Below are 15,265 nucleotides of genomic sequence, written 5' to 3' on the forward strand. Positions count from 1 at the left end.
TGTTTCAAAAATACGACCACCAAGGCTTCATTCTCCACTCGCAGCCTGCACATATCCTACATCCACTGGGAAAATCTGTTAGTAATCCCGATTAAATTCCCTTCTTCCGATCCGTTCCAACTCCAGTAATCCCACCCCCAAGCGCACTGGCAGAGAGACGTGCTCGAACGAAAAAAAAAGGACGCTGAAAATAAGCACGGATTCGCATCATGCATCCGCCAAGGCAATCAAACACATCCGCCTGCGCAACGTCTCTCAGTTAATTAGAAATAAAAACCAAAGTAAATCCTTCCGACTGCAGACGGTTCCACAGTTGATAGAACTTGTGACAGTGGCTGAATGCGGAGGAATCTGCGAGAGGGTGGTCTTACGCACGGGTCGAATAGTAAGTCGTTCGAATTTGAAATCAATTTGGAATCAGTCGTGCAACGTTCTTCAGGGAGACAAGATGTATACCTTTTACGCAATGCTATACCTTCATTGCATCTTGGGCAACACAGTTGATGGAGCACGGCTGACGGGGAATTGTGAGTAAACCTAGCATTAATTTAAGCATACCTTGTTGGTACACCCAACGAACAATTACCCTCCCGCACGGCAAAGTCCAATTTTACAGCATGGATTACCGCAAGAAATTATTTTTTTCGAGTTGACTTCCTTCATTAAAGAAATATCCGTATCTCACGTCCACCTACAACAAAATTACTTGCTAGACTTTTAGTGTTTAATTATCCCTTATGAACTAGATCTCTTTCCAAGTCCAATTTCTTGTCCGTCATCCTTCAAGTGATTTAATTAATAGCAGATTGTGCTACGAGTCATCTCTCTGTACGCCACAGCAATAAACCATATGATAAAACAACGATTAGAACGCTGTACCGTTGATGTCTAGAAAGGGCATGCAATTTCTTTAGCCAGTATGACATATAGGAACTTCGTTCTATTCGTTATTAATTGAATTCACGCAAATTCTCCCTCAAACAAGTATTAGAGTCGTGTAAGATCGAGTCATTAAAGAGGCAAGCGGTTTAAAACAGTGCAATAAAACGAGTCGCGAAAAATGATTTCTGCGGGCCTCATTTAGGTAAAACCCTATTTTCTCGTGTAGCTTCAATTCTCGTGTCAACTTTCTGTAATATTATGTAAAACAACAAGATTTTGTACATTAAATGCTAAAATTACTGTGCTGATGATATTAGTTTAATACTAATTTATTTATAAAACATTTGAAATCAAGTAAGAATGCTATACGCATCATTAAAGTTAGTCTATTGGGGATAATGTTGTCAAACAAATAACATTTTGGAAGGATTTTATTTGCCGGATTAATGTGGAAATTGTTTTACCATCGATTTTACACCATGTTTGTAAGGTAAGAAAGCGATCAGCTCTTTTACATTGCCTTATTTTACAGCCATAAATACTCGCAGGTACTAATGTGTGGTCAAAATATCCTTTGGTAAATTATACTCACAAAAACATACCAACTGTATAATTTCATTGATTTTTTTATCACGATCTCTTTTTCCTGTTGGATGCAATTCTGCCTAAAGCTAAGTCTTTAAAATTTGAAAAAATTGCACAGAAATTCAAACCTGAAATATTCCCTTACTGTATGTGTGTTACGTTTTAGTTGCGTAATCTACATAAGCCGGAATAATTCAATCATTAGCTCAGCTTATTTATTTAGCATTTATAAATTTCCATAAGACTTCGTCATAGAATGTAGTGAAAAAAGTTCACGCATTACTTAAAATACTATTGTATTACTTACTATACTATTTGAGTAAATACTGGGATTAGCTCATTTTACTTCAGTTTTTCACTCTGATTTCGTGTCCTGGATAAATTCAGCCACCATAAGTCTTTAGACTGTGGGGAAACGTTTGAATCTCTCTTTTAATGGCCATATGATTTGTTTGATTCGTTCAGTATAATCTCAAGCATGAAAAACTCGAATTAGTGAGACGGTAAAATACCCTCTGCACCAGATGAGATATTCATCCAAAGATACGAAATGGCGGCATTAGTAAATCCAACTAAATCATGGGATGAAAGGAAAACTGCAGCACCCGTCAATGTTTAGAACGCCAACCCTCTACTTATCCGCGAACAGATCACTAGCGGAGCAGCGTCTTTTCTTTGAAAACAACTAAATTCATTGAAATTTTGATATACAATAAAACCCAAATTCCTGTACGCTTCTGCATCTTCTAAGCATTTGTAAATATCAAATATGAATAAAATATATGACTGAAAACATTAAATCCAGCTCGACGACGCCTGCTTAATTCCAAGAACTGTTTTGCCTGATTTACAAATTGCACGAAAGATTTCTTCGTAGACTCGAGCTGTGCTTATTAGGGTTAATCAAAAGCGGAAAACGTATGAGATAACGATAGGTATGTTTTCCGTATTTCTTAGAAATTCTGTCACTTCCTGGGAAAAAAACACATGGTCAATACGATAGCGGTTTGTGATTAAAGTGACAAACGAGGAGGTTCTGTGGGAGATATGAAAAATGTATACATCACATTAATGGGATCGCATGCCAGAAGTATTTCCTCAAACTACCCTATCCCATATCTCATTCTATCAGACTGAAGTCCCTATCTTTCTTGCGATGGATAGCATGAAAACAACACAGAATGGCTTTCTCCTTATAATATAATGGCAAGATGATCAAAACTTTTTTGTATTAGACAATCGCGATACAATTATTTTCAGCCGTCGGTGCTTAAATATTTATTTGTTGAAGTGCTTGTGAGTCACACGCGGCCATTCTGTCGGATTGGTGCTGTTTTACAACTGCGTCCATAAGGTTCATGTGTTAGAATTCTATCTTAACTCTAATCATATTTTCATCTTGGAAATCATTGGTAATAATCAAATATATATTTATCTAAATTGGTCATATTTCTTTCACTAAGATGATGTATTTTTACAAATCTCGTTGGGAACATTTTATCGGGTATCGAAAACCTAAATTGCAATGGGAGATTGGTTGTACCCTAAACCATTCTTACCAAACAGAGGCACAAAAAAATAAGCATTAAGATCTATCTGAAAGTGATTCAAATTTAAACAATTCGATCAACTTCCAACAGATTAGAGAAAGCATCTGGGATATAAATATCAAAATACTAATAATGATTTGCCAAGAGGTACATAATTTGGATGGAAAAGATAATTGCTTTGCAACGTCAGCGTTCACAAAGTAGCTATATGTACTTTTACCCCCGCATCGATTTGTATGTAAGTCATAAAGGATCAAATATCAGTGCCATTAAAATAACAGGTACAGAGAATGGAATTTAAAACTGTACTTTCCGAGACAGAGAAATGAGCAAAAATGTTCACCAATACCTTTCTAAAATATAAACTTTATAAGCAGCTCACACCGAATCCATCGAGTGTACCTTGACTTATTGATTTTAGCAGAGAATATAAAAAAAATATTTAACCAATGCTGGAAAATGAGGAGATCGCATGTGATGCGTTGAATTTGAAATCTGGGCATGTTAGTTAAGCAGGAGGAATGACAGCCGATAACCCAGGCTCAAACAAAGAGTGGCAATAAAAGCACAAACATATTATATCAGGCAAAGTACCACCTCTGTGGCTACAACAACGATATGGCAAAAAGCCTAGCGAATTACGTCGACTGCTACAAATGCCATGGCGTGAAGAATGACGATTATTCCTCATAAGTTCCCCCATGCCGGATAGATCTTTGGATATGAGCCGGAATAGAAGCCATATTTGATGCCTGTACTCCAGCACAAACTTTTGATCCTATCAGAGGGTCGACTTAAGAAACTTTGGGGACCGACTTAAGAAACCAGGGGGCCGATGGAAGAAACTTTGAAAATACTATCGAGAAAGGCAATGGCAACCACCTCTTTTAATTTTGTTCAGACATGATGAACGGAAACTTAAGAACAATGACTCTGGGAAAATACGGAACCAAGCCCACTTGGACGTTTGTCAGGGGAAAGAAGGTCACTGAGGCGCCATTACAAGAATTCTTTGCTCGAGCGAATCAACAGCTGAAATAACCCCCACATAAGACGCAACGATTGAAATGGAGGCAGGTAATGTTAGAACGAGATTGAGAACAAGTAACAAGCAATAAATGATGACAGGAAATCTAGAGGTTTGTATGAAGTGCGATGGAAAGGCAACGAGAATAATTGAGGGGACAATCGTAGGGATATTTTATCTGGAAGACAAAAGTTGACGCGGGGAAGCCGAGTTACCAAGTAAAAAATTTGGGAGAGGGGTAGGAAATATAAAACATCTGAGTGATGGCATTGATAAAAGCAAATCTGACAAATCTACTATATATTAAGTTGACAACAATCAGTTGCAGGGGAGAAAGAGGCAGGTTTATGTCACCAGCGAGAGGTAATAATGTAGGCATTCATCAAAAGAGACGCTTAAAAGTTACGGGCGGCTGGGACCTCGTCGTAATCGAAGGGAGAGATAGGGAGGAGGTGGTGGTTGAAAAAATTTAAGACCGCGGAAAGGAAAAAATTGATTTGAACAGGAGAAAATATTTAATTATTACTTACGCCAGGTTCAAATACACCGTCTAATGTGTAAGTGGTATTTACGGGAATCCCGGGAGATAGAGTAAGGTACCAGTTGGATTACATCACCGTTAAACATGCATATGTACAGGAACAGCATCATAAATTTGCATAACTTCCCGTGGGAAGGAGGAGATTCGAATCATAATGTATCATTTATGAAATGCCACTTCACATTCAAACGGATTAAAGGATAAGCGAAAACTGAATGTAGAAGCTTTAACTGAAATAAAATGAAAAGATAAATAAAAACCAGTCATACATTTATAAGCAGGATAATTGTAGACGAGAGGTGCGAATGGCCAAAAAAGAGGGCCACAAAGGAAACAGTAGTGAATATGATATAAATATACAGGTGAAGAGGTGAATATGAAATTAATATTCATTCATGGATTATGTTTTAACTGATAGAAAATATAGAAGAAAGTAAAGATAAAATGAAATATCATGATCTTGGTTTCAATGTGAAGAATGCATTGAGTTCTAAATAAAAACTCAGTAAATAATCTGGAGGACAAATGAAAAAGCATCATAAAAACTGCAAATGAAGACATTTTCAGGTCAGGAAAATAGGGCTTGCAGGTTAATAAAAGTAATACTTTTAACAAAAGAGACAAGAGAAACAAGAGACACGATTCAAAGCAAGTGAAATGATTACAACTGCAAATAATAAAGCTATAGTTTTACGAATGTAATTAATATTTACTCATGTAATGCATAAAAAATACGAGAAGGAATCTAACTAACAATATACCAGTTAGCCTTGAAATGCAGAGAGAAAATAACGTGGTTAACGATAGCTTGGTTCCAGAGAAAAGGGAGCGAGAAAAAAGTGTTGCTAGCAATGAAGGTGAAAAAGGCTGTTTGAACAGGTAATACCTACGCAGCCCTAATTAATGATTCAGTGAAAGACGGATGGAAGTAACAAATCTCAATATTATTTTTATTGTTCTCATTGACGGTGAGAGCGCTTTACAAAAACAGTACAATAGGCCATTCTTTATCGCTTCACCGATGAAGAAAAACTGATTAATCATTGGCATGTGGGAACCATATCACCACAGCTTCAGATCTCACACATACTGAAGTCAACTTTGACGGTGATAAAGCCTTATTTAGATAGTTGGCATAGCTATTAGTCAATTGTTCGCTCAAGTGGAGGATATAATTGGTTTTTGCAAAATTAACATTAAAGAAAATAATACGATTCTGGGAAAATAGGAATGCAGGCCGAATGTACTGAAGTAGCAGGGTATATATTAGGCCATATGAAGGAGATTGTTCAGCAGTAATTTGGACCAAAACGGGAGTAGGGAATTTGAAGAGTGATTAGCATAAGAAAAAACTGCATAAAGTGCAGAGAATTAATGAGTGGAACACAAACTAAAGATGTAAAGTTCAGTGAAGACTTTAATGTGGAAAAAAGCCTTTTAAATTATGAAATAGATCCCTTGAGGAATAATTATAAACGTCAATTGGGGCTTCCTGATATGAGCATGCAGTGGAATGGAAAAACAACCTGGATAAAACGAAAGTCAAACGAATAAGAGTTGAATATGGTAGAGGAAACAGTAAAAAAAATTGTGAAGGGAGCCAAAGTGAAAGGATCTACTGAGAAGCAGGATGATGTAAGACCTGAACAAAGAAAGAATGATATTTTAGCAGGGGAAACAGAGCAGAATAAACATTTTGGATGGAATTGTTAGAGGGTTAGAAAGAATGATGAACTGACAGAAAGAATGAACTTAAGAAAACGATGTACGTAATGCTGGGAGGAAGTATTTACATGTCCACAGCAATGCTTAAGTGCTTTCAAGGACCACACAAAAACTAATCGTTACACCACATATTACAGGGATAAAAATTAATGTGATAAGGCAGGGAAAAATAACAGGAAATGTGTAGGTCGAGGGTGACTGGCACTGGGTGACACGGGGTGACTGGCTAGGGTCAAGGTCGCGGTGGACCACCCTTGGAATCCTCTCAGCGAAAGCACTCGCCAATTAACCGTGATGAATGACATGGAAAATGACGAACTGAAGAGGTTGAAGAGTGAAAGATCTTGTGCTTTCCCGGGGTAGCAGTTGAGTGAAATCCTCTCTTTTAGTGTCTGGGTAGCTGAGTCGGTTATCGAAACGTCGGCAGTAATGGAGACACTAACTCGGTGGAAGACCCGAGAGGATTTCACTCTGAAGAGGTAGGAGACCATGAAATAGATTAAACCTCATGTCACATTTAAAAAAAAATGAAAAGCAATACGCACTAACACTGTGCATACCACCATTCACACACACACACACACATCCCCCTCACCTCACGTGCGTTCGTAACGTAAACGCCTCATACTAATAGGAGCGTCTCTCTCTACGGGATAGCTATTTACATTTACCGCAATACTGTTGATTCGTGTAAGAGGAGGTCTCCAGTGAATTCAAGTGCATTTGTAGGAAAATAAATCCATAAAATCTCACACCCACCGGACAAACTGAAATACTTGGGGATTCAAATAACCCCGGTTCTAGATCTAGTCTGGATGAAAAACGTAAGAAACGTTTGTCGGACCGCATTTTCAAAATGTAGAGTTTGGTGGGGAAGTATTCGAAAGGAAAGTAAAGACGAGGTTAATGCGGTCATGCCTCATGCGTGGAGCATGTGGGCCCCTAAGAAGAAGAGCCAAATTTTGGAACTGAGAGAAGTACAAGATAAGCTGCCCACTTGGTGAAGAGTCGTTTGAAACGAACATGCATGTAAAGCATCGTACCACTATTGAAATATTACGTTGTGACGCCCACTGAAGGCAAGTAAATTACGCAAATGAATTAATAACATGTAAATATGAATCTTATGAGTTTAACGCTTACTCAGAGGGTATGAATAGTTCTAGCCCCTCGTTATATTAGCATGCGAGGCCTCAACTATGACTCCTGGGAAATTACCGCCGAAAAAATATTTTTATGGCATTCGTTTTTCCTCGAAACAATTCGTGACCATAGCAGTAGGAAACATGAGCTGCGAAAATTCAAACTTTCTGAAAAGATGCCCAACCAAATGGCTGGTGACCTAATATCCCCTGCCTCACGCCTTCGCGGTGGCTTGCAGGATAAAATTTTGATACATCAATTTTATTGCAACTAAATAAAATAAAATGAAAAATGTACTCACGTAGACTCGGTTTTTGCCGACTGACGAGCTGACACCAGATAAGCTGTCACTGGCGTTGCCTTTCTTTTTTCTGGTTCCTCTCCTTAACTTCTTTCCCTTATGTCGGCTTCTGCGTCGCTTTAATTTCCTCTGAGATCTACCAACAGACTCCTCATTTTCCGGATGTTCGCCAATTCTGATGGGAAGTTGGATACCTCTGGGTAAGCAGACAGCAGGCTTATATGGGCAGCGGAGCACAAGAAAGAATCATCATCAACATCCAGTTGCTCCTCAGATACATCCCAACTGTCTTTTCCCATTTTACTAAGCCCAGGAATCGTATTTTCTATTAGTCACTCTTCCACAATGACAGAACGCATTTACATAAACTATTTCACCCCTCTCTGATGAGTTCTTCCGTCCTTCGAGCTCCACGGAATTCATTTACTGCCGCCCTTCTGAAGCACGTGTGTTTTAACGCAACACTCCCACGTGTGTTTCATGTCTCTACTAAACCTTTCTACCGAATTTCCCCTCCGTTTCCCTCTTCTCACTCTGAGGGCGACCTTGGGGAATGAGCCAACGTCACATCTACGTTTCGCGAGTAGAGCAATTGAACCTTTCCCTCCGCGGCCCCGATATTTCGAGAAGTATGTCCCCCGCTGGAGCTTCCCTCTTCCGACGAGTTTCCTTTCCACCGACATTGCCTAATGGGGTAGAACACTCCAGCCCCGAAAATTCTTCTGCTAGCAATCCAAATCCCCTTGTGGCAATTCTTCTGGGCCTTTTTTACGCCTCAGAATCGGTCATATTCATCAGGAGAGAGAGGCAAATGGGAAGGATTTTAGTCTCACTTGGAGTATAGATATCTCACATCTCTTTAGTTACAAGAGGCCCTTTGCCCTTTCCGCAGTTCTCTCCCTACTGAATTTATCCCGATGGCCTCCGAAGCAGTCCTCTCTTCCTATTATATATTAGCTTATCTAGCTGTTGAGCGATTTTGTGGGCATTCCTTTCAAATGAGACCCATACATTGCACAGGGCACGTTCGTATTCTCTTCCTAACTGTCAAAGTGCTTGCAGTCATAGATTCAAAATGAGGTAGCGATGTTTCGTTGAAAAATATTTTAAGTTTCTCGCAACTGACTTCCACTCGTTCCTCTCATCCACTTCCACTACTTTTCGAATACCTGTTAATTATACCCTATAAATAATTATCATTGTTATATTGCCCCATTTTTCCATAGTAGCAGTATTTGTGATGGGGGCATATCTGCTGAGTTAATTTGCGCCATTAGGAAATGGGCGGATAATTTCAGTGGAGGTAGGATTTTTAGGTAAAAGTAAAGAAGCAATTTCTTCCTCACTCGGAGATAACTTTTATAACATTTCACTTCATAAGTGGTGGAATAAACTGAAAACAAATTTCTTAAGTGCAAGATAAGGGAAAACGCTTGAGAAAAATTCTGACCTCTAGAAGATATGAATAGAAACGGCAACGATATAATCTTTCCGTTTTCCAAGAACACCAATTACCTTTCCTCAACTTATCTAAAACTTTGCTAAAATTATTAAACTAGCTCAACTTTCGCCCGCTATAGTAGCTATTGCACGTTTTCAAGATTAAATAATCGAACATACGATCATAATGTTTATAGCATTCATTTACATAGTAAGCAGCAGATTATAATCATTTGTAACAATTTAAAAAATACACAACTAAATCCACGTTATATTTATACCAATTTGGGGACATAGTAAACGAAAAGGGAAGGAAATGTCCCAGGGGAGAGACCAAGGGAAAAACAGCCACACAACAAATTGAGGAGACAAAGCGAATGATTCTCGAAGCCATGACTAAGCTAGAGTCTTGGTTAGAAAATAATACATGAATATAATCAGTAAAATTTTATTTTAAGGGCTAATAATGATATCAAGCTAAACCGCAGCTATAATATAATTACCACATTATAAAAATCCTGTTTCGATAAATAATACCGATGAAATGGTTGCACACACGAATTGCCAGAAAAAATTGCTTCATGGATAAATGGGTTAGATTCTTTATTTACGGGTAGCAGCAAAGGGTGTCAATGAGTGTTAACTTAGGTGAAGATGCACCAATATTCAACATAAAGATACCTTACCAGCTACTTTTAAGAAGGTGAAATGGACAGAAATCACATCTTGATAATTATTTCCAATAATAAATGTTGTATTTTGATGAAAAAGCTCAAAGAAGTAACTCTTACAGATAGGTGGCATTAAATGGAAACTTTTGTGTGATAAACTAAGGATCTCAGACATGGATCATTAGCGTAGTAGAGAAGCAAACAATAGTGATCTTCGAAATGTGGTGCCGGAAGTGAATTATTTAATCAAATAAGAATGAGGGGAAAATAATACACGAAAAATAGAAAATAAGAGCACAGTGTGGAGATCTGTTTAGAGAGTAGGAATCTTATTAACTGAGGTTGAATGTGAACAAGAGCTCTATGACTGAGAATGACGAAACTTGACATAAATAAAAAACGTAATTTGGGAACAGGAGATAAAGGATGCCATAAGACAAATCTCAAGAGATGCTATGCAATTTTTTTAGGTAAATATTTTGTGGCTAATTCAATACGCCCATCAAATGCTGACAAGCTTAAAGAGAGAAGGCGATCGAAACCGGTTTGCTCTTAGAGCTCCTTCAGGCTTTCACCTTCAAAAACAATGCACATACGCCTTCAATAAAAATATAATACCTCTTATTTATATCATGGTTTTAGACTCAATCACATGAAAGTTGATATTCAAAAGATCAGAAATATATATTCTCCCACATAATTTAAGATTTTGTTATATTTATGTCAAAAGTATATATATTTTTATAATAATACTTTTTATAATTATAGTATTGATTATAATTACGCCATATTTTGATATACAGTTGAACGTGTATTTGGAAAAACATAAAATAATTTAATGAATATTTCACAAAGATATAACGTGGATTGATTACCAATCTGCATTCATATTTAGGTGTAACAATGAAAATCGTAAATAATCACCAATAAATGGAGACGACCTTTGCAGTTTCGGTTTCGTTATTTTCTGTGCCCTTTTACTGTAGTTTTAAATGATAGAGACAACGGCATTTGGTATCTATATAATTAATCAATACTTGTTGAAAACGTATTATTATCCCCATCGTACTAGGGTAGGAGAGATGATGTCAATAAAATTAGAGAGATCAAGCGTAGAACCGATGGACTTGAGATGCTATATTTCCCGCGAACGATAAGGGATGAGGATAACGTTGTCCAACCGCGCTAGGAGGGGAAAAGTATTTCGGGTAATAAGTTATCTCGGGTGTTATAACCTCATGCCACACAACCTAGCGGTGGCTTGCAGGGTACTAAATAAATATTACGAAAGAATTTTGAGCTATGGTTGGTTTCAATAAAATGCATATCCAAGAGATATGAAGAATGGCCATGAAAAATGCCCTATTTCTTTACTCTAGTTTCAATTCCATCTCCTATGCCCAAAGTAATGGTTTTACCCATTATTTAAAACAAAGCAAGCATCGCACTTTCAACAAGCTTCGTGTCGAATGACAACTTGAAATAATATTAAGGGATAATCGATTATTTCAATGTTTCTCTTCCTCTCTCCGGGGAAATGCTTGACGACATTGCATGGCAGCGTACTAAAAATATAAATACGCAATTTGGTGGATTTAAAGGCATTGGTGCAGCGACTGATACTGCCATAATTTTCATTTCCCTTTAAATATGTTTAATTTTATGAGAAACTCTAATTATTTGCCACAGTGGCGTGTTGTATGGAGGTTAATTAGGTGAAAAAATGCATCACAACGTACTGTAACGTAAAAAGTATGTATTCCACGGAAAAATCATAAAATACGCTTTAACCGTTCCGCAGTGCATGGAATTGGAATCGATTTTCATTGATGTATCTAATTAAAGGCTAATATCTCTACTCCACGTAATGAGTTAGTCAAACCTAATTAATTTTAAATATTTTCTTCATCAGGGCACGGACGGACTGCATATTCCAAACACAACGTCCTCAGCTCCCACCCCAGCATCGACCGTTCTTCGGCTTTCCCGGGATCAGAGAGTGATGACGTCATTGGTGTGGCCCCAACGGCTGCGGAATCACAGCCTGCCGTCCACGTCTACTCCATCTCTGAGCACCCCGATGAAGCTGATCCGCGAATTGAGCTAGTCCCGCCAAATTATGAAGATCCTCCCTCCGCCTTGTCGCAAATACAGCAAGATAAAGAAGCGTATGATTATAATTACACCCCAAATGAACGTTATCAGAGTTTCATATCGAAGCACAGCGTACCAGAGACACCCTTCATTCCTATGCATCACGTAATTCCCTCCTCGGAGCTCGCCAATCTAACTCCGAAGGACGATGCGCAAGTATTGGACAAAATCTTGGAAAAGATTTTTCATTCTCCACCCTCAGACCTCACCCAGTACCGTTGGCGCCCCAGAATCCCTTTTGTCCATTTTCCCTGGGCTGATGGTAGCAGACCTCAAGAAACGGAATCAGTCACTGCTATGCCACGGTTACAATCTCTCAAAAGCAGCTTTAACTATGAATATGATAACAGACTAAGGTCATTGGCGAAATATGATAAAACTGCTGCGACAGAAAACAGTAGTACTTACAGCTTGGAGCACTCGCCACATCCACCCGACCCATACAAAGGAAAAACTCAACAGCAGTCCAGAATATCCGAAAAAGCAAGCACATATACTAGCAAAAAACACCTAGAAGACTTACTGGAGTATTTTATGCCGCCTAAAACATTCACCCTGACGAGGAATAGAGGCGATGTGCAGTCTGACTATGAGGATGGAATGGCTGACTACGGTGTGGAGGATCACAAGAATTTAAATATGGAGTTTGTCAAAACTTTGGAAGAATTGAAGAGTCAGGGAATATGGAACAAATTTGCAAAACTATACCAGAGGGCTAAAGACAATGTGCAGGAAGTAAAATCTAGATGGACAAGCAATGTGGCTATGAATACAAACAATGAAAATAAAAAAATTGAAACCCCTAAAAGAGAATCTAATTCTGCTCATGAACTCTACATTAAGGAGAAAAATATGCTGCTAGACATTAAAAAAATAAAAGATGAAATTTTAAAGATACTGAAAAACTATGTTAAGCAACCAGACGCCAATTCAATTAAATTTAACAAAGGAAATAACTGGTTTCCGTATTTTTCTGAAGGCCAAGATAAAAAATTAGCATTAAGATCTGCCACACCTCAAGATGATAACAGTGAATCATTTTTGGATGATTTGAAAGAAATATTGAGTAGTATCCAGAAGCTGATATCGCCACAAGAACTAAAAAATAATAAACGATTCCTAGGCGAAGGAGAATCTATTTCCATGCCACTTTATTTGAACGGAAAGGTTAAAAAAGGAGGGGTTTTTGCAACAACTTCCGAAACATCCAATTATCTGGATTTTCAAAAACTGTGGCCAAGCATAACAAAATCACAATTAGATTTTTCCTCATCGTTTTCTGGCATGCTAATCCAATCCCTACAAAATTTATTAAAGTTTTTAAAAGAGACCATTGATAACAGCCCAACAAGTAAGAAGAATCGAAATGTAGAAATGTCAATTAGTGAGGATTTGATGAATCTACCTCCCGGATCAGTAGAATCGATTGAAGCAGGAGGAGGAATGTCGCCTGGGAAACATGAAGGAGGTGGTATTAAAATAATGATACACAAGCCGTTGGATATTAACTCCCAAATGAAATAAGCTAGTGAAACCAAAAAGCAAATTTCACAACACATGCGTAATTCCTGCAAGTAAACAACTTCACGAGATTTTAAAGAATTGACTCCAGCATAGATTAGAGACTTTGGATGACTTAAATACCTTCCAAAAGTATAATATGTACAATCACGAACGATTAATATAGTGCCGTAGCAGTAACGCAATGATTCTGCATAAGTAAGTTTTATCAATGCTTAAATGCATTTAGTCGATTATCCAGTATATTTTAATGTTACACTAGTGACAGGTGCCTAAAAACACCTGTAATTGCACCAAGAAAGGACTCATTGATTTTTCTTTTTTAATGCATTACGACTTTTCTTTGTCTTTGCGGTTCGATCGCAGATTCTGTTCTCTTTACTCTGTAATATATTTTTTATGCTACATTTTAAATATGAATAGAGCTGAAATAAAATATTGTTCAAATAAAACTGCATTTCGTTGTTTTTTCTCAATGCATGTAGACTAGAAAATTAAGATATTTCCTTCATTTGAGTTTCTAGTTCCCTCAGATGAACAGTTAACTTCCTTCCCTCCTGCTTTTGCCCGAAATTTCATCCTCTTCCTCGAACCGGAGCTGGTAATTCGATATAGCGTCGCTTGGTTGAATGCATTAGGAGGCTCAAGAGTTCGCAAATTTTGGAAAACAGCGATTACTCTTAGCAAGAAACTGAAAAGAATATCATGATTTATATTTATAAAGATTCATGAAAAGGATTCAATGACGGGAATCATTTTTTTAACTCAGTTTTTAGGTAAGTGCAGATGATACCGGCGAAACATAATTTGGGTTGAACCTGAAAAGTGTGCCAAATAGTTTTCTCGCAGTATCGAGGTAAATATGATCACTCACTTTTCCCAACTTGGCAGGCCAACGCAAGTGAAATTCCAGTAATGAATTTCGTACAATTTTTCGAACAATTATTATTTAGTATGCTTGATGGTTTTAATGCATCTCAAATCAAAAGTTGAGCTGATGAAAACATAAATGTCATTGGACGCTGTCGGTGCAGAACTGAGAGGTCAACGCTTTTAAAATTGATAAACCTAAAATTATTTTTTTGCCTATATATTGCCGAAAAAGAGAAATTGCCTTATATTTTTGACGTACGCAGTATGTGTTACCTCTGAATACTACCAAAAATTGAAATTTCAAGGAAAGGTTAGCAAGCTTTGTTGCTTAATAGCGCGTAAAAAATAAAATTACTATCGCATTAAAGCCTAAAAAAGCAGCTTTTGAAAGTTAAGAAAGCCATCAAATCTCTCTTTCACTTATCGCATTTCGTCAGTTGTTAAAATCTGTATTTTGAGACCAATGTAACGAAAATATTCTGAGACGCGGTTAATGGTGTCACCATCTTCACCAAGGGCTACGGATATATCCCCGGAAATTCCATAATGTCTCCGCTGTTCTGACCATTGGATGCATTCCGTTATATTTTAAATGGTCAGGAGTTCTTGGGATCTTTCCAACTCTGGGGAGGGGGGTTCCACTTGGCGAAGGAAAAACTCATGGAGAAACCACAAATGTCTAATACGCAGCCCAGCGAGTCCTATTTCTTCCCCTAGGGATTGTCATAAAGAGCTTGACCAGTCATAAATATTTGCCCTGAAATACCTCAGTTTGTTATTTTCAACACATCCATATATCAAATTAGTTTACTTGAGATACATGCTTAATTCTGACACACATCAGCGAGCTCT

The 15,265-nt window shown here is 37.7% G+C and overlaps 1 protein-coding gene across 1 annotated transcript; it reads left to right on the forward strand.

Moving 5' to 3' along the window:
* The first annotated feature begins 385 nt into the window (after positions 1-385).
* On the forward strand, positions 386-13,956 carry LOC139685916 (uncharacterized). Its single transcript, XM_071583049.1, has 2 exons — positions 386-527; positions 11,778-13,956. The coding sequence occupies exons 1-2, from the start codon at positions 449-451 to the stop codon at positions 13,541-13,543; spliced, it is 1,845 nt and encodes a 614-aa protein (XP_071439150.1). The 5' UTR covers positions 386-448; the 3' UTR covers positions 13,544-13,956.
* Positions 13,957-15,265: the final 1,309 nt, after the last annotated feature.

This window comes from Hetaerina americana, unplaced genomic scaffold (assembly GCF_022747635.1).
Source record: "Hetaerina americana unplaced genomic scaffold, ioHetAmer1.1.p SCAF_1, whole genome shotgun sequence".
Taxonomy (NCBI): domain Eukaryota; kingdom Metazoa; phylum Arthropoda; class Insecta; order Odonata; family Calopterygidae; genus Hetaerina; species Hetaerina americana.

Bases quoted from the DNA above. Each gene is read 5' to 3' on its own strand.
- LOC139685916 (XM_071583049.1), top strand. From the start codon at position 449: ATGTATACCTTTTACGCAATGCTATACCTTCATTGCATCTTGGGCAAC. The intron at 528-11,777 runs GTGAGTAAACCT...TTTCTTCATCAG, and splicing joins AGCACGGCTGACGGGGAATT to GGCACGGACGGACTGCATAT.